We start from the raw sequence: 19,021 nt of genomic DNA, 5'->3' as shown, positions 1-19,021 counted from the left end.
ATTATAAAATTTCATGTACTGAATAATCCCAAGTATCGTTGGACCTATGTAAGTGTGCAAAAGGGAGGGTAAACAGACAGCTTGCCTGGGCATAAAGGGTTGGGCAGGGCAGAGCAGGGCAGGCAGACCTGAGAGTTGGGAGGAGGAAGAGGAGGGATTGCTCCTGGGGCCTACTTTTAGACTCTGCTAAAATGACATTGTTAGTTGAGCAATGGTGGCTCACACCTGTAATCGTAGCTACTCAGGAGTTGTGATTTGAGGATGGAGGTTCAAACCCAGCCTAGGCAGCGTAGTCCATGAGACTCTTATTTCCAATGAATCAACAAAAGGATGGAAATGGAGCTGTGACTCAAGTAGTAGCCTTGAGCAATAAAAAAGCTCAAGGACAGCACATAGGCCCGGAGTTCAAACCCTAGTACAACCATAAAAGGTGGGGGGAGGAAAATAGAGAAAGAGATGGAGGGAAGGGAATGAGAAAAAGAGATTGCTAGATCTCACAAATTAAAATGCAGTATGTTCAGTTAAATTTGAATTGTGTGTGTGTGCGTGTGTGTGTGTGTTTTAGTAGATCCCACCAAGTATTGGGGACATACTTATCCTAAATGTACTCCAATTTTTACAATTTCAAAGTAAAATTAAGTGAGCACATTGTCTTTTGTGTGGTCCCGCAGGCTGAGAAACTCTGGAGACCTGTCTGGAGGAACACGGAGGCCACAGCACACCTCTCATGTCAAGCTCTGACTTTGCTCCATGCTGTGAAATGGAATCTCTGGCCTTGCCTCTCGCAAGGAGCTTTGTGGGATGCCAGTGCAGAGTAGAGCCTTTTGTGCCAGAAAAGCCTTGCTCAAATTCCTGGCCATCAAGTCCCCTTAAGCCAGGCCCAAGCCTCTGCAGAGGCTGGGCCAGTACATCTGTAAGATGAGATAGCAAGATCTGCATCTGCCCTCAGGGTTGTCATGAGGGATTAGAGGTGATAATGTATGGAAAGTATCTGGCATACACTCAGTGCTTAATATAAGTTGATCCCCTTCCCTCGGGTCCAGCAGCTGCAGCCCACACTCACTCAGAGCCCCCGGGGATTACAAATCCAGCATCTTCTTGCATCTCAGGGTTTGACAACTGGCCTTTTGATCTTTCCTTAAGAAGCAGCCCTGAGCTAACACTCTTTGCCTGCTTTCACCTTTTTCCTAAGTCCTTACAGCCATTCAGTTCAGTTCCTTATCTGCACTTTTCACATTCTGGATGAAGGTGGAGAAGGATCAAGCTCACTTTGATGGCAGACATTCAGGGATGCCAGCCAATGAGAACAACCAAGAGCCGTGCCCTGATACCATTTTGAAACAGAGCTGGTGACATAGAAAATAAGACTACACAAAGTAGCTGGCAGGGAGGGTCTTCTCTGAATCCTGTCTGTCTTTCTGTTTGCCTGCTCCACAGTGGACGCAGTGGCTGGCCTTCCTCCCTGAAGCCAAATCATTTACAGGCCCTAGAAACTCCTATGGACCAATCAATCCAGCCTCAAAGTTGTAGTGACTTGATCTGTTGTTCAAAGGCTCTGTGCTGGGGATACATCCTCTGGATATATTCACAGCAGACTCCATCTTCCTTCCTTCCTTCCTTCCTTCCTTCCTTCCTTCCTTCCTTCCTTCCTTCCTTCCTTCCTTCCTTCCCTCCCTCCCTCCCTCTTTTCCTTCCTTCCTTTCTTTTTCTTTCTTTCTTTCTCTCTCTTTCTTTCTTTCTTTCTTCCTTCCTTCTTCCTTCCTTCCTTCCTTCCCTAGTTCCCTCTCCCTTCTTCCCTCCCTTCCTTCTTTCCTCCACTTCAAGGTGGTCCAGAAATGGGTAGGACTCATACTTTCCCAGATGTGAATTTCCTCATTGTCTAACAGGATTTGGTAGTAGCCACAGCCTTGGCTTATGTGTGGCTGATTCTCTTGTATGTACAAACATCTGTGATATGCTATCATGCCATACAAGGATGGCTAGGTGTGCAGAAGTTGTGCTCACATGACTGTAGAGAAACTCACAGTTGCAGCCATGGGTCTGTGCCGGTCCAGGGTTTGCAGGACCTCTTCTGCAAGGCTTGCTGGGGCCATGACTTAGATACTTGACCTGGTTATGTGTGTGGGACCTGGAGTGGAATGTTGGGTGTTCTCAGGTCTGGACTGCCCCACTTGGGCCAAGCAGGTGAGAAGAGAGATCCACTGGCTTCTAGTTTACCTCTAACATTTTGTGACACTTTTAGCCCCACAGACCCCAATGTGACTCTGATGGAAGCTTCTAGCTCAGTTCCCTCCCACACATCTACTGCAGGGATGGACATCTGCTGGCCAACACAGTCTCCCTGAGCCACATGAGGCCATCAAACACCTGTTGAGACTCTGGTGTGACAAAAATAAAACCTGGCTTTAAATTTTATTTCATTCTAATTAATTTAAATGCAAACAGTCCTTCGGGGCTAATGGCTTAATGGCTATTGTACTGGAAAGAAAGGTATAGATCAGGGCTCAGTAAGAGGCTAGAAGGTAGATACATATCAAATTTGCAGGCCACACTGTCAACTCTGAGTACAATTCCCATGGACTCCATATAAGCCAACTGACAATGACTGTGCTTCAATAAAACTTTATTTACAACAACAAGCTACTGGCGAGATCTGGCCAGGGGACCCAAGTTTGCTGGCCTCCCCACTTCTCTGTATGACAAGAAACACAGACTCTGGGAATTTTGTCTCTAACTGGGAAGCTAACTGACCTGCAGATGCCCAGAGAGCTTGATCACCAATTACAGGTAGAACCTGTTTCCAAAAGGAGGCTGAATGTGCTGCCATGTTTGCTTTGGGGGGAAGGGCCTGGCATTGTTGGCCTATAGGCTGGAGCAATATAGCCTGGATAAAGGCACAGGTGGTTTCCTGATGTCTCTTGAGAGTCTGGGCCTCAGATAAAGATTTACAAGGGCTTAATGAGGTACTACAAGGATCCAGGGCCCAGCTGGTATGCCCTATATCCATCACTCCCAGGGTCTCTGAAGGTACCTCTTCTAGTGTTGCTCACTTGATGCCTACTATGTCCTCAGAGCTATCTATGTCCAGTAGAAATTTGAAGAAGCTTCTGAAGAGGCCTGTAGTTCCGGCTTGGGGGCACTTATCCAGGATGACCAGGGTTACATACTTGGTCTTGGGACTGGCAGATCATTTTACCAAAGTCAGGCCAATTCAGGAATCCTCATTTGGAATGCAAAAGGATTTTGTCAGGAGGCTTCAGGTAAAGGAATCTTAGGTTTAAAAAAATAGTGGAAAACAGACAACCAGTGATTCATGCCTATAATCCTAGCTGCTTAAGAGGTCTAAGATCTAGAAGATCACAGTTTGAAGCCAGTTCAGACAGAACAGTCACAACATTCTTTCTCCAAAAGAACCATCAAAATGCCAGACTGGAAGTGTGGCTCAAGTGATGTAGGGTCAGTTGAGCAAGCACAAGGCTCTGAGTTCAAGTCCCAGGACAAAAAAAAAAGGTAGGATTTACTTATCTGTGTGAGATTCTCCTGGCCAAGACACGGGGAGTGTCTATTTCTGTGTTGCTACAGCATCATTAATGAAAACATCACTTACTCTTTTAAGTTCTCAAACAAAGGCATAGGAAAGAATGCTTTCATTTAATTGGCATGGCTCCACCAGGGTGTTATGTCATTACTGTTATTAATTATCATTAACAGTCTTAAAATATGCCTATTAACAATCTCAACACAAAATAGCAGTGTAGGTCTTAGCCAAGAGCAGCATAATTACCTATTAATGAGATGTAAATTTCTCCCAGGGAAATGACAGAGATCTAGAAGTACCACCTTCTGAACTAACTTAATAAAGTTAATAATAATAGGAGTATATAATCTGAAGATATTAGTGTTCATTTGAATTCCAGCACCATATTTAAACAGACTGAGGGAAGCGGAAATTAGCTGCCTAGCTCAAACCAAAAGAACCTTAATCCATGCTATTAAGGAAAAACTGTCTGGTCTTCCTCTAAATGATCTAAAACTGACTCTCTGAAGTCTCCATATTTATTGGAGTTTTGGCCGCCACTTTTATTTCTTTGAGTTGAACCTTATATCTCTCTGCTTATTTTCACAAACAACCTGAGGTACCTCATACAATAAAACAGAATTTGAAAAATAAAACACAATGAAGCCCAGTAAAGGAGAGAGAAGCAGATGTTCCTGGGAGATCCTGGACTCCCCCTTTTAATTCTCTGTTTGTGGGAAGGCTGCCAGGGCATCTCTGTACTGAGTTTTTGGTTCCTAAGCAGCTTTGTTAGGGACAGGTACAAGCTTGAGAGTCTGCAGAACCCTGCCTGTGGCGGTGACACGTCACAGGCCAAAGTGGCTAAAGAGAGAGGCACCTACCTTCGTAGCTGGCGTGAAAGCCCTGGGCGCTGACTGCGTAGTCGCTGATGAGGCGCAGGGACAGAGTGGTGGCAGCACTGACAATGGTGGCTGGCAGCTGAAAGCCAGTGAGCCTGAAACAGAAAGAGGCACCCATCAGGAAACTGCACATCCGTTACCCACTTACTGAGCATCTACTGGATGGGCGGTGCTGATTTATGAACAAGGAATGTTACCATTTGGATATCCCCCAAAAAGCTCTTGTGTTAAAGGTTTGACCCTCACCTTCATGCCATTAGGAGGCAGTGGAACCTCTAAGTGTGTAGCTTTGTGGAAGGAAGTTGATATTATTGGCGAGGCACTTGGCATAGGCATTGCGAATCTAGCCTCTCTCTTGTTCTTTATGATACATGGCATCCAAGTCAGGGCCTCACACAAGCTAGGCAGCACTGTGCCTCCCTTACCTCTACCCTATCCCCCACTCTCTCTCATTTTGCTTTCTGGCTTCCACATTGGGAGCAGCTCGCTACAACTGGAGCAGCTTGCTACACCATGCACTTCCAGTCATGGTGTGCTGCCTCACCACCATCTCCAAAGCCATGGCAACAAGTAATTGCCTACAATCAGTAGCTAGGACAGCTATTCAGGAGCCTGAGATTGAGTCCCAGCAAACAAATCCTAGAGACTCATCTCCATTCAACCACCAAGAAGCCAGAAGCAAAGATATGGAATGAATGGTACAGAGCCAGCCTTGAAGAAAAAAACCAGGAGAGAACACAAGGTCCTGAGTTCAAGAGCACATGCATGCGTGTACACAAACACACACACACATCACAACAATAGATTTCAGACTGAAATGTACAAAACTGTGAGCCCAAAATAAACCTTTGCTCTCTTTAAGTTGATTAGCTCAGGTGTTTTGTGATAATAATGGCAAGCTGACTAACACAGGAGGAATAGAAACAAAGCCAAAATGGCCGCATCACAGCCTGGAGGTTCAAAGGCAATGTGACACTCAGAGGAGACAGACACCAGCAGCCTTCTGACACAGAAATATGAAGGGATGACTCCCCAACGACATGGGCCTTCCCTGAGCTGCAGGCCTGTTTGGTATGTTTGTGTCTCTTCTCTTTTCTCCTCTTCTGGTTTCTTCTCCTGTCCTCTCCTTTTCTGGCTGAAGTCCTTTGAGGCTCTGGGTAGAATTCACCATGCATTTACAATTGCTACCTACCACAAGGCAGTATTTGTTCACAGACTGAGGAAAATTTATCCAACTCTGAGAAGCAAAATGTGCATACTTCTAACCACAGAATTTATTCTGTGCAAAGAATGTTTGCAGGTTTTTTTAAAAGTAATAAACATTTACTAGCTTAAAAAGAGCAATGTGAATAATGCAACACAATCCAGAAATAATCACTCCTGGCAGTTGATATACAAGGTGAGGCAGAAGGATCGATGCATGGAATCATACTCAATGAAATAATTTCATACACACAGGATCGTGCTGTTCATGCTTTTAAAATTAAAATGTTTGTGTTTCCTTCTGGAATTTATATGAGAAACAAAAACAGGGATTGTGAAGTCTAACATGCTATGCTTTTAGACTCAGTCGTTTCCCTAGGTTCTTTTAGGGTTAAAAATATAACACTGGCCAGGCTTGTGTTACATATCTATAATTCCACACTCAGGAGGCTGAGGTAGGAAGATCTTTATGATTGAATAATTATACTCTATTGTATATATGTGTGTGTGTGTGTGTGTGTGTGTGTGTATAGAGAGAGAGAGAGAGAGAGAGAGAGAGAGAGAGAGAGGGAGAGATACATCACATTATCTTAATCCATTCATGGTGATGAACACCAAGGTCAATTCCATACTTTGACTATTTTCAATAGTGCTACTTTAAACATTGGCATGCATGACTGAAAATCTGCTTACATTCCTTTGGACACATGTCCAGGAGTGGTGTAGCCAGATTCTATAGGTAAAGCTTTCCTAAAGGTGACCTGTTCCAAGGACTTCTTTTGCTCCTAGCTGCCCACCATTCTTCTTGGGATCTGTCCATGACACAGTTCTGACAAGTCCCTACCTGCCCATTAGCCACAAAGGAGGTAAATGATAGCTCAGAGAATACTATCCCTCCTTTTTATGGATTGTATCTAGGTATGAGAAGAGGGAAGAGGGCACATAGACCAAGCAGGGTGATTCTGTGTCCTCCCATGGGATGGGATGGGGTTCTGAAATTCATTTGGGGAATTTAATCATTAAAGTATAAGCTTGGAACAACAACAATCTCCTTATCACCACAAAGTGCCTATCTACCTTAGAACACAAGATATCAACATAGATATAAACAATTAAAGCTGAGCAGTGGAACAGGGATGATAGATTTCTGAGATCTTTGATCCAGCCACGCACAGCAATGTCTCTCTTCAAATCCCAGTTACATGAGCTAATGTTCTTGATTTTTTTCTTTCTTTTTTTTTCTTTTGTTTGTTCCCAAGCTAGTTTAACTTAGGTTTCTATCTTTTGAAATGTATCAAGTAAGAATGGATACAGCAAGATACCCCAGGAGACTTAAATACTGACTGATTTAACTACATGGAAATTAAGTGTGTATGAATGACAAAAGAAACTGAAAAAAAAAGATAAAGAGAAAAGTGTAAACTGGAAGAGGAGAAAAGAGGAGGTTTCAGAAATTATACAATAGAGGGGGGGTAAATTTGTTCCAAGTACACTGAATATTTCTATGGAATTAGTGCCATAAAATCCCCTTGTACCATTAATATATGCTAATTAAAGTATATGTTTTCAAAAAGAAAAATATCCATAGCCAGAAAGTTTTAGTAAAGAATTCTACCAAATGTATAAAGAATTAACACCTATTAACCTTAACACAAGCTCTTGAAAAAACTGCTCCTAAAATAATATCATGAGGGCCAAAACATCCAGATATCTAAGCCAAAGATAGTGCAAACAAAGAAAACAAAGATCAGCATCACACGTGAACATAAACACAAAGATCCTGAACCAAGAGAATCCTGCAACATACAAAAAAATAACTATATATCACGACCAAATGGAGTTCAGTTTAAGAATGCAAGGCTGGTTCAATACTTGAAAATCAACCAATTTTACTGACTGTTTAAAAAAGGGTTAAAAGTATCAAGTTGACACAACAAAAGTACTCATCCATGCCCAAAGGAGGGAAAAACCCACATTTCAGGAACTAAGAACAGAAATAAATGTTTCTCAGGAAGAGATGCCTACTATTAACAGTAACTACGGAAATGCAAGATGAAGAATACTGTGGGGTATTAGGTCATTTGCATTTGAGCAGCTACAATAAAATAGTGACATGATCGACCATTGCTGATGGTGTAAAACAACTGGGCCTCTCAAAACCCATTGGGAAGAATGTAAAAGCCATACAGTCACTCTGAAAACAGCTCTGCCATTTCTTTTTTTTTATTAGATCACATACAATAATTCTACAGCTCAGCAATTATTACACTCATACACACTCAAAAATATCCTACATATACAAAAACTATGCCAAAATCTAGCCCAAATCCAGAAACAATACAAATGTCCTACAACAGGTGGATGATGAAAAGAACAAACAAACAAATAAGCCCACAGCTCAACGCCATGGAATGTTACTCAGCCATGGGAAGGAATGAGTGATAGATGGATGGAGAGTATGCAACAACTTGGGTACATGACAAGGGCATTAGGCTGAAAGGGGGGAAGAAACTAGTTTCTGAAGATATAACATCCTTGAAATGACAGAATAGTAAAGTGGAAAATGGCTTCATGGTTGCCAGGGGTTAAATAAGAAGTGGGTGGCAGTTTAATGAGGGAGGCCCACCAAGGCTAGTGCCTGTGGTGAAGAACAGCTCTGTAATCCCAATTGCAGTAAGTCTACATGTGCTAAAATGACACAGAAGTAGGTGTGCACACACACACACACACACACACAGACATACACACAGACATACACACACAGAGAAAGACAGACACACTCACACACTCTCACACACACAGACATACACAGACATTACACACACACTGTGTACACATCCTGGTTTTCATGTTGTGTTATAGTTAGGTTGAAATGAAACCAGCAAATGAGACAGTGAACAGTAGACAGACAGGACCTTTCTATACTATCTTTGCAATTTCCTGTGAATCTATAATTATGTCAAAATTAAAAGTTACTGAACAGTACCCTTCATTAGACCTGACCTGAAGTCAGTCTCTGTGGACTGGGCTTTGAGCTCAAAGTTGGCTGTTGCTAGGCCTCTCACAATGTTCCCTGTTCTTTCCTATCCACAGCATTGACTGACCACCAGAACTTCAACGCACAGCTCAGGTCACTACTCACCTGTCCTGTGGTTTCTTGTTGATTTACCAAAATACTCCCTTCCTTCACTCCCAAATCTGTATGTCTTCCACTGAGGTTGTGGCACCTCACTAAACCCTTTACCATAAGATAGAAAAATGTGTCCCTAATGGGACCAGCCTCTCTACCTGACTCTGATCTCCCAGATGGTCTGGGGTAGGGGGTGGGGTGCCATACCTAGACTCCAACTGGGAAGAGCCTTCTTCAACAGCAACTCTGGGAATGGATTTCTCCCATGAAGCTGTATTCCCATCCATAATTCCATGGTACTTTGGCCCTAATATTACAGATTCCTAGACCTTAGCTTCTTGTGCTATTTATTGACACTAGCTAATGTACACTGTCAACAAACAATTACCGTTTTATCACTTGCAATATATAAGAATTGCAGCTTGCCATGCATTTTCTCTAATCTGATATATTTACCACTGTTCAGCTGTTTCCTAGGCTTGGGAGGTAATTCCTACATAAGGAATCCTCGGAGGTGCTGAAGCTGGGGGTGGGGGATTTGGAATTCACATCTGGATACTTAAGGCATCTCTCCCCTTCTTCCACTACCTACTCATCACATCTCAGATTGGTTTTAGGAACAGGCTGCTGACCATGCAGACAGAAGAGCTAGTGTGTGGAGCATTGGAATAAGCAAGTATAATTTTCAGACTTCCCCTTGCTTTATCTGATAAGGCGAACTACCCACCACACTGAAAGGAGTAAGGGGTTCTGGAACAGTTGAGGAATGGTATAAAACAACGGCAATGAAGACAAGAGGCCCCTGTCAACACTGTAGATGCCCCAGTCACTGCAGTGTGTATAGGACTCAGCCTTCTGCACACTAGCAGCATGACCACTTAGGGATGCCAACACTCATCTGCTTTTTCAGGCATTTTTTCTCTCCCACCTCCTTCTTTGTTTCTGACCTCTGGTCCAGAGTAATCCAGAGTCCTGAGAATGGAGGAAGTCTCAAGACTCTCACTGTTCAGAATTCTTCTCCAGCTTTACCACTGCTGCAAGCCTTAAGGCCAGAGTCCCTAACTCAGCCTGTATGATAGCTCTGTCATTTCCCATCCCCCTCCTACCTAGCTCTGCCCTACCCCCCACCATCTTCTGTGATCAGGGGCATCTCAAGAAATAAGGGAAATGACCACTCCCTAGTATGGACAGTATGGAGCTGCATTTCCTGTTGTGAATTTAAAACAAGAAAGTCCCCTTTGTATCATGATGTGTCCACACATTAAATAGCATCAGACAATATCCTTCCCTGCCTCCTTCTCAGTCCCTTCTTTAAAAATTACTGCCTTCAGCTTCTTCAAACTGCCCTGCCCCAGCCTCTTTGCACATGCCGTTCCCTTTTCATGTTCTTTTTTTTTCACTTCCCCTCCACAAATCTTGGGAGTTGTCTAATGAACTCTCTCTCATCATTCTAGTCTCATTACCATGCCTCAATATGATTTCTGGAAAGATATGGTCCTGACCTTCTAGACTATCCTACCCTGCCCACAGAGGCTGCCATGTAGGTCAGTGGTGTTCTTCGTCTTGAGTCCATGCCTTTCCAAGCTTTCCTTCCAGACTAGGAGGTAGAGCACCTTCCCTTTCCTGCGGAGCTCAGGCAATGACCTGGCTTTGGCAGCAGCCTGAGAACCTTTGCTTGAATCTTTCCTCTTGCCACAGTGATCCTGGGCCACCTCCATTGGCCAGAAACCCTGCCCAACTCCTCTAATCAGAGAATCCACAAAGCCCTCTGAACACATGATATAAGCAAAGAATACGATGAGTCAAGGCACTGAGAGTGGAAGGTGGTAGGATTTATATTACTCAGGGATGGCAACACCAAGACATTGAGAGAGATCACTGAGGTTCAGGACAACCTAAAACCCAGATTCACCCCAAAATGCTTCTCCTGCTTCCTGGAGGTCTGGAGATCTACTACAAAGGCCTGTGTGGGAGAGTGGTCCACACATATCTCTACTCTGGGTCCTTAATGGGTTCTGCTGACACAGAAGTATCCAGGAATAAACAGTAAATACAGCAAATTGGGCATTTATTTATCGAATGGTTCTTATTTAAGGCTCTTAGCACACCAATGACTATATAAAAAGTTATATATATATATATATATATATATATATATATATATATATAACTTTTTTTAAAGCATGTCAATTGACCTTGGGAATAAAGGAGCAAATGTAAGCAACATTTGTCACCATGACAGGCTTAGGAAATAGTGTTTTGATTTGCAGGCAGGCCCATTCCAGACAGCAGCCACTAGTTAAGATACATAAACCATTAAGCTAAAAACAGAACTATCATTACGGGCATCATGTAGTAATTTGCAGGTAATTGATGGACATTAGTCATAATCATACACAATGCACAGACGAACACATACACCCCTAGAGACGCACACCCTCTCTGGCAATTTGCATGTCATCAAGAGCTTCTAAAAGTGGGAGGTTTGGGGAAACTTGGCTTTCTGTATCTCTCTGAGGTGAAAACATCTTGTTCTTCACAACAGCCCGAGGAGTAGGGTTCTGTGGAACCCACTCAGGGAAATGGTATGTCTTCAGGAAGCAGGTCCCAGAGCTCAGGCTCATCTGCTACTTCAACCATCAGACTATTGTTATTCTTGAATTTAGAATCTCTGAAAGCTCGTGACCCCAAGTCTGAAGAGATGGTTCTTATATGCTGAGTCTGATGGCGTATGACTGTAGTCTCAGTTACTCAGGAAGGGGAGGTAGGACAGTAGGCCAAGGTTGACCTAGACAAAGTTAGTGTGAGACTCTATCTAATAAACAAAAGAATGGGAGATGTGGTTCAAGTGGCAGAAGGAGGGAAAGAAGGGAAGGAGGGAGGAAGTGCTGGGTGGGGGAGTTTCTTGTGTCACAAGATCTGAAGATCCTTATAATAATCTCCATTTCTGAGGACAATGTGGCATTACCCTGAATACCTGCTGGGGGGAAAAACCTGCTATCTAGAGATTCTTTTCTCACATGCCCCAGCCTATCCTCATGAACCTACTAGCTACTAACAGTCCTGTAAGATCACCTCTCACCTGTACAAATACACTTATTTTTTCCTTCAGAAGTTGAGATAACCAACCCAAATATAGTTGGATGGGAGCGGGAGCAATGCTAACATCTGAGTCTTCACATACACCTTCTAGGACGTGTGCTGGCTTCAGAAACAAGATCTGGAGATGGAGCAGGCCCACCTGCCGAGGTCTAAAAATAGGGCAGCAGTGAGCATGTACAGAATGCAAATGTTCTGAAAAGCGTACACACTTGCTGTCAGGACCCAGAGGTGTTTCCCTCAGAATTGCAGCTTCTGTCTGCAACAGAAAAGTCCTCCCTCCTCCCCCACAGCCCTCCTCTCCCCTGCAGCTCCATGGCCACACTGCACACAACACTGTCCTGTGTGGTGTGAGATTTGCCTGCGGAAATAGATGGGCTATTTGGGGGGAGATGCTATATAAAGAATAGCACTATGGTTCCCAAACTATCCATCAAGGTGTTCCAGGATATTTCTATGCATTTATGAGGTGGGACATTTGTGTGTCCAATTGACCTTGAGTTATCACCCTTTCTCTTGGAAATTAAGCTATTTGACTTGAGGAATTTCACAGTGCCAAGCAGAGGCTACATTCCATCTGCTAACATCATATCCATCCAGAGCTGGGGATTCAGGGGCTGGTGCAAGTCTAGTTCAAGGCAGCCTGGATCAGGGAGGAGGGGAGGTACATAAGATCTGATTCCAAGACTGGAGGTTTCCCAGTGTCCAACCACTAGTGAGTGGCTATGATTCAGGAAGAACTCATGAGGATTTTCTTTTTCAATTTATATTAATTTGTGTTTTATATTTCCAACAGCTACAAAGTTGTTAGGGTATCGATACTTTTTCAACTATTTGGTCCTAAATAATAAATGGAGTCAACAGATAGGTTCTTCCCCTACCCACTGAACATCTTGGAAATGTTACAGCAGCTCCCTGAACTAAGAAACTTTGAACATCTTTGCATTAAGTATTAAAAGCCCCGAGAAATCCTACTGTAAGGGGAACAACCACAGTTGGTACCATCAAGTACAAAACTACATTACCACAAACACACTTCCTTATGTTTTCCACTTGGGAAGTTTAATGCAACCCATGATTGCTCTAGGATCTGAGAGGTTCAAAAATGAGACTCGAGGCCTCAATTTCCACTGGAAACATTTAGAAATCCTTGCTCATGATCATCCATGCAACAAATATTAATTGTGCACCCTATGAAATGTCACGTACCAGTGCTTGGTTCTGAGGATAGAAATTTACAAGACATGGACTTTCCCTTCAAAGAGTTCAATGCTCATAAAGAAGGCATTTACATAAATGTATCCAGAAACCCAGCACCCCTATTCCTGCCATACAGAACCAGGCCACTTCCACCTCTTGCCTGTCACTGCAAAAGCCTTACTCTTTCCATCCCTACTTCTCCCCTCCCCTCATCCACCTCCATTCCCATCACAGAGGGCTGGCATCACTTCCCTATACAAGAATCCTTCTGAAGGGAAACCACTTGATTAGGGATGAAAGCCAAAGTCTTCACAAATGTCCTAAAGGCCCCAAGCAAAACTGCCATCCCCATGTATCTCAATCTGTCACCTCTCTCCTTACCAACCAATCTTCCCTTGCTTGCTCAGTGCAGTCACAAAAGCCCCTGACTATCACATAAACATACCTGGCAATTTTTTTTTTTTTGGTCCTGTCGTGGGGCCTGAACTCTGGGTCTGGGCGCTGTCCCTCAGCTCTTCAGCTCAAGGCTAGCGCTCTACCACTTGAGCCACTGCGCCACTTCCGGCTTTTTTCTTTTTGCTTATGTGGTGCTGAGGAATCGAACCCAGGGCCTCAGGCATGCAAGGCAAGCGCTCTACCACTGAGCCAACTTCCCAGCCCACCTGGCAAATTTTTGCAGCTGGGCCTTTGCATATGCCTCAGCTTTCTCTAGTGATTTCCTCTCTTACCTAAGTGTGCATGGCCTGTTCCTTCTTCCTCCCTGGGGTTTTGTGTTTAATTCTGCAACCTTCTTTTCTTCTCATCCTACTTCCTGCTCCTGATCCTCCTGCACCGTATTTTCTCCATGATACCCACACCATCTGACAAATCTGTATTTGATTAATCTGTACTTACTAAGTCCCCCCTAGAAAATGAATTCCACAAGAGCAGGGATTTTTCTCCATTGGATTCACTGACCTAACCCTGCCATTGACAATGGGCCTAAGCACACCTAGCTTAGGTTCACGATTAATGTTATTATTGTTGAAGACACAACAATAATCCATACAGACAGTGCAGTGACAGAGAGGTGCTAGGGGAATATGACCTGGCCAGCCTGAGCTGATCTAAAAGGACCAATATTAGGGGGTGATCACTCAAGGCCAGGGGGACCTGGTAAGAGAGGAAGGTCATTTTAATTCAAAGGGAAGGCACAGGAGAGGAGGGAAACGCAAACCCAGCTTCCCCTATAATTTATGAAATTGTTTCCCCAACCAATGACAGGAGAACAAATGGCTACAACCAGCTGCTCATCCTCCGCTTGTTTGCCATGACTGCTTAATTATTGGCCTCCCCAAGAGAGAGGATGGAGTTGGGTTTTTTTCGGTGGGGAGGAGTACTCAGCTTTTAAGCATATGCAGATGTTATTTTTCCTTCACAGGAGCCTAAAGAGCCAAGGCCAAACTTGGTTACCTTTGACAGAGATGGGAGCACGGAGTTCCATGGAGCAGGAGGGACCATCATGATCCCCAGCCTGACACTCCCCTCAGTCAAGCCCCTAAAAATCACACACTTGGGAACAGATAAGCATTGTTCGCTGTCAGAAAGCTTGCCCCAACTCAAAGGGCCCCATGGAACAGCTGAGAACTAAAGAGAACTACTAGGCTAGGATTCAAAGTGTCCTTATGTACTGGGTGCACATGGTGGAGGGAGGGAGTGGAGGGGGAGGTTCACAAATTGTCCAAATACTAAAGAACCACTAATAACATCTTCCTAGGGATCCTCCATCTCAGGAGGCCATCTGGGAAGGAAGCAGGTGGCATTTTAGGGGTATGTAAGATAATGAAAGTATCTGCACAAGGGTGAAGGGGCTGTGCATTCAGAGTGGGCTGGTCCACCCCCTACCTACTCCTGTATCCTGATACTCTTCCATCTGGCCCATTCTGAACCTTGCATTTGGTCTGAAATGATGGTCTCTCTATGTTAAAGATCACACTTAACACTGCACTACAAGCAGTGTCTGGGTCAATGACAGCCATCATGAGCATGAGCTGCTGTACAACCAACCATGGGTGCAGGCGATGAAGTGGGAAAAACTCAAGTCCTGCTTTTTTAATGGAGCAGCAAATGCTTCTTAGATGCATTTTTGAAGCCAGAACTGGGCTGCCAGCATCACCAGGCACCATGTCTACCAACTGTCCATTCTTCAGGAGTCAGATAAACTAGGGCCTGCTGAACCTTGGCCTTGGGGAATGACTGAAACCTTCCTGTGAGCAAGAGGGGCTCCTTGGATCTCTTCTGGCTGGGTTTCCAGGGCACCCTGAAGTCCATAGCTATACAGTATGGAAACAGCCACCCATTCCAGGCCATGGCAAAGGTGACTGTGGTTATACACATCAGAGAGTCAGCCTGAATTATATTCAAACCACAGCTAGCCACAGTTAACACTGAAGAGGCATTGCCTGTGGGCCTCTCCTGTAGCCTTAGGAGAAGACAGTCATGGAGCAGTGAGACAGATGGTCATTTGAGGTGACCATGGTGGTTACCTCAGGTGACTCCAGGACACTCAAGCCTACCTCCTGAACCTGTAACACTACTTTGCAACTCAGGGCTTCTCTAAGCCATCAGGGATGCCCTTCATATCCCTGCACAATGCTCTGAGTTCCAAACTGCCACCTTGCCTCTTAATTCTGCCTTTCCATCCGGAAGACCCTGAGGATTAGAAAGAGATGGCTCAGCGAAGATTAGCAAAGTTTGGCTCCCCAAGGTTCCATCTTTTGGGTTACTTCTGGTGTCAAACTCTGCAAAGCAGGGAGTTGCCTAGCCCCCAAGATCCCACCTCAATTCTACAGAGACAACACAGATGAAGGCACAAAATCCTAAATAGACAGTGGCAAAAAGATTTAAGGAGGGCCGTGTGAAAGTGATGGAGACTCTAATTCCATAGGGAGGTTCCCTGGCCAGACCTCCTATCTCGCCCCCAAGTTCACAGGTTGAGGTCCTACTCACGTGTTAACAGCATGTAGAGGTGGGCCTTTGGGAAGCAATTTGGGTCAGGCGAGATGACCAGGGTGGGGTTCTTGCAGTGAGACTAGTGCCCTTATAAGAAGAGACACCAGAGGACTTCCTGGCTCTCTTGGACTCCCAGCTACCAGAACCATGAGAAAATGGTTTCCATTATTTAAGCCACCCCGTTTATGGCCTTTGGTTTTAGGAACCCATAAAGAAGATAGATTTGATATAAGAAGTGGGGTCCCCATGTAGTATATACATGTGCACATCTGAGGAATGCTAAGAGCAGGGCACAGAATCAGAGGGAAACAGGAAAAAAATACAACAGAGGGGCTCATCAGCTGCACTGGCCATTGATGAAAGTGAACTAAGCAACTCAAGGGCAGCGATGGGAGAGAGGGAACGTGAGAGAAAGAAGGAACAGCTTACACTAAGCAAAATGAAAGAATATACATGTCACTCTATTTGGAAGAACGAATTGAATTGTCAAAGTTTGTAGAGTTCATAAGCTTGATAAACCACGATAATGACAATTCACCTTGTGAAGGTTAAAATATGGTTTGTGACTTTTAGCTAAGTATCACTATCCCACAATATTGTGAGATTTATGTAATCACTTAGTCTCAATAAAGAAATTTTAAAAAAAGAAGTGGGGTCTCCAATAACAATGCACCACAATCTGCAGAGATCAGATGGATTATTTTTGTATGTACAGAGGGGTTACAGTTACATGAGCAAGGTAATGAGTACATTTCCTATCGAGCATCAGATGGGTTATATTGGACCAATTTCATCGTGGCCAGGAAAACATTTTGTTGTTACTGAATAGATACTTATACTGGATACCAATTTGCCTTCCTTGCATGAAACTCTTCTTCCAAAACTACCCTGCCCCTATGAAGTTACAGACTGCCTTTTCCATTGTGAGGGTATTCCACACAGCATTGCTTCCGATCAAATAACTTGCTTAGAGCAAGGGGGTCCCCTGCTCATGCAGTTCGTGGTCTTACTATGTTTCCTGTCATCTAATGGAGCTGCCTTGGTAAGATAATGGAATGGCCTCTGAAAACTCAGCTACAAGGAGATTCAACCTGTCAGGGCATGGGCAGGGCTCTCCAGAAGACTGAATGAACATGCTGAACATCAGTACTGAATATAGTGTTGTGTCTCCTATAGCCAACATCAAAGAATAGAAATAGAAATGACTTCATTCATGACAACCTCTAAAGACCCAGGAACAACATTTTTGCTTCCTGCTCCCCAGGGCTTAAGGCTCTGTTGGCCTATAGCTCTCAGTTCCAAAAGGGAATTATGTTTCTACCATGAGATATTCCCCTGACCTGAAGGAAAGGCTGTTACTCTGCCACTTTGTCCTCTAAATGCCCTTGAATCAGCAGACAAAGAAAGGAGAGGCTGTGCTAGCCAAGATGATTGATGTTGACCACCCAGGGGGACACGGACTGTTCCCTAGCAGAGGGAAGAAGAGTGGGTCTGTAATAAAGGAGATTCCTCAGACATCTCTTTATTTCATCATGCTCTGTGATTGAACCAAGGAAAACCCCACAGCAATCCAATCCAGGCAGGACCACTCGTGGCCCAGAACCTACAGAAATGGTTATGGGTTGCCCTACTAGTAAAGAACCAGCAGAAGGCAAGGGCATACAGAGTACAGAGTGCAGAGTGCAGTTAGTTATAAATACCAGCTATGACCATACAATTAGTTCCACAAATGAAGACTATGATTATCATGTGTTCTCTGTTATAAATGTTTGCAAGCCTGTACATATAAATGCACATATATGTTGTGTATGACATATATGCACATATTAAACCAATGTGTCTATTTTTCTCTTGTTCTTTTATCACTCTTATTCTGGAATGTAAGACGAAAGGCCTTTATACTTTATTATATAAGTCTGGTTCGTTTTGCATCACAGCATTTCAGCTGGGGGAAAGCAAAGAGAAAAGTCAGCACCACTCAAGTCCTCCTGTCCTTTTGTGAGGAAGGACTGGGTCCATCTTTGACTGCGTACAGGGTACTTTTATCATGTCCAGTATAATCGAAAATCTGTTATTGACTTCAACTGTAGATTAAGTATATAATTAGGGAGGTATGTATGTGTGCCAAGTTAACAAAGGATGGGCTTGCTATGATTAATTCTATGTGCCAACCTGACATGGCAAAGGGTACCCAGGTGTTTGGTGTCTATGAGAATACCATCTGAACCTATAGACTGAGTAAAGCAAACTGCACTTCTTGTGTGGGTGGGCCTCATCTAATCATTAAAGGCCTAACAAGAACAAAAGGCTGAGTAAGGGAGAATTCACTGTCTGCCTGTCTCCAGCTGGGATGGTGGTCTTCCCTCTGGCCTTCCTGTACAGGCTCAGACTTGAATGTGACACCCTCAGCCCTTCTTGGCTTGCAGCTTAACTGGTACAGATCTGGGATTTCTCTGTGTTCATGACCATGAGAGCTAATAACCTTCGAACAAATTTCCTACTGGTTCTGTTTCTCTGGAGAACCCTGGTTAATACAACCAATTAGTATGTATTTATTTGTATTTATCTTACCCTGCTTGAATATAAGCTACATTTAAACAAGGACTTTGTCCTTCTCCTTAGCACATGCATTGATTGTCTCACATGGTGCCTGGCACATAGTAGTTGCTCAATAATTACAGTAGAAAATGAATGAATAAATGAGGAGTTGGGAATGCTAAAAATATTTTTTAAGAATGTTTTAAGAATTTAGTCAATGTTGGAAAGCAGTATGAAGGTTCCTCGAAAGACTCCACATAGATCTCCCCTAACCCAGAAATCCCACTTTTGGGCATTTACCCAAATGTTCACAAACAAGACTATACTAAAGCTACCAGCACAACTAAGTTTATCGCAGCATTATTTACCATAGCTAAGATATGGAACCAACCCAGATGCCCCTCAGTAGATGAATGGATCAAGAAAATGGGGTATATATACACA

At 43.8% G+C, this 19,021-nt stretch overlaps 1 protein-coding gene across 1 annotated transcript in view; it reads right to left on the bottom strand.

Moving 5' to 3' along the window:
- Positions 1 to 19,021, bottom strand: part of Csmd2 (CUB and Sushi multiple domains 2) — a 522,404-nt gene that overhangs the window by 409,297 nt on the left and 94,086 nt on the right. Inside the window, exon 3 of the mRNA XM_013020489.1 lies at positions 4,399 to 4,511. Within this exon, the coding sequence (XP_012875943.1) occupies positions 4,399 to 4,511 (113 nt within the window). The remainder of the gene's footprint in view (positions 1 to 4,398; positions 4,512 to 19,021) is intronic.

The sequence above is a fragment of the Dipodomys ordii genome, unplaced genomic scaffold (assembly GCF_000151885.1).
Source record: "Dipodomys ordii isolate 6190 unplaced genomic scaffold, Dord_2.0 Scaffold51, whole genome shotgun sequence".
Lineage (NCBI taxonomy): Eukaryota > Metazoa > Chordata > Mammalia > Rodentia > Heteromyidae > Dipodomys > Dipodomys ordii.
Note: the sequence above shows the minus strand (reverse complement) of the source record. Positions and strands in the feature narration are given on the sequence as shown.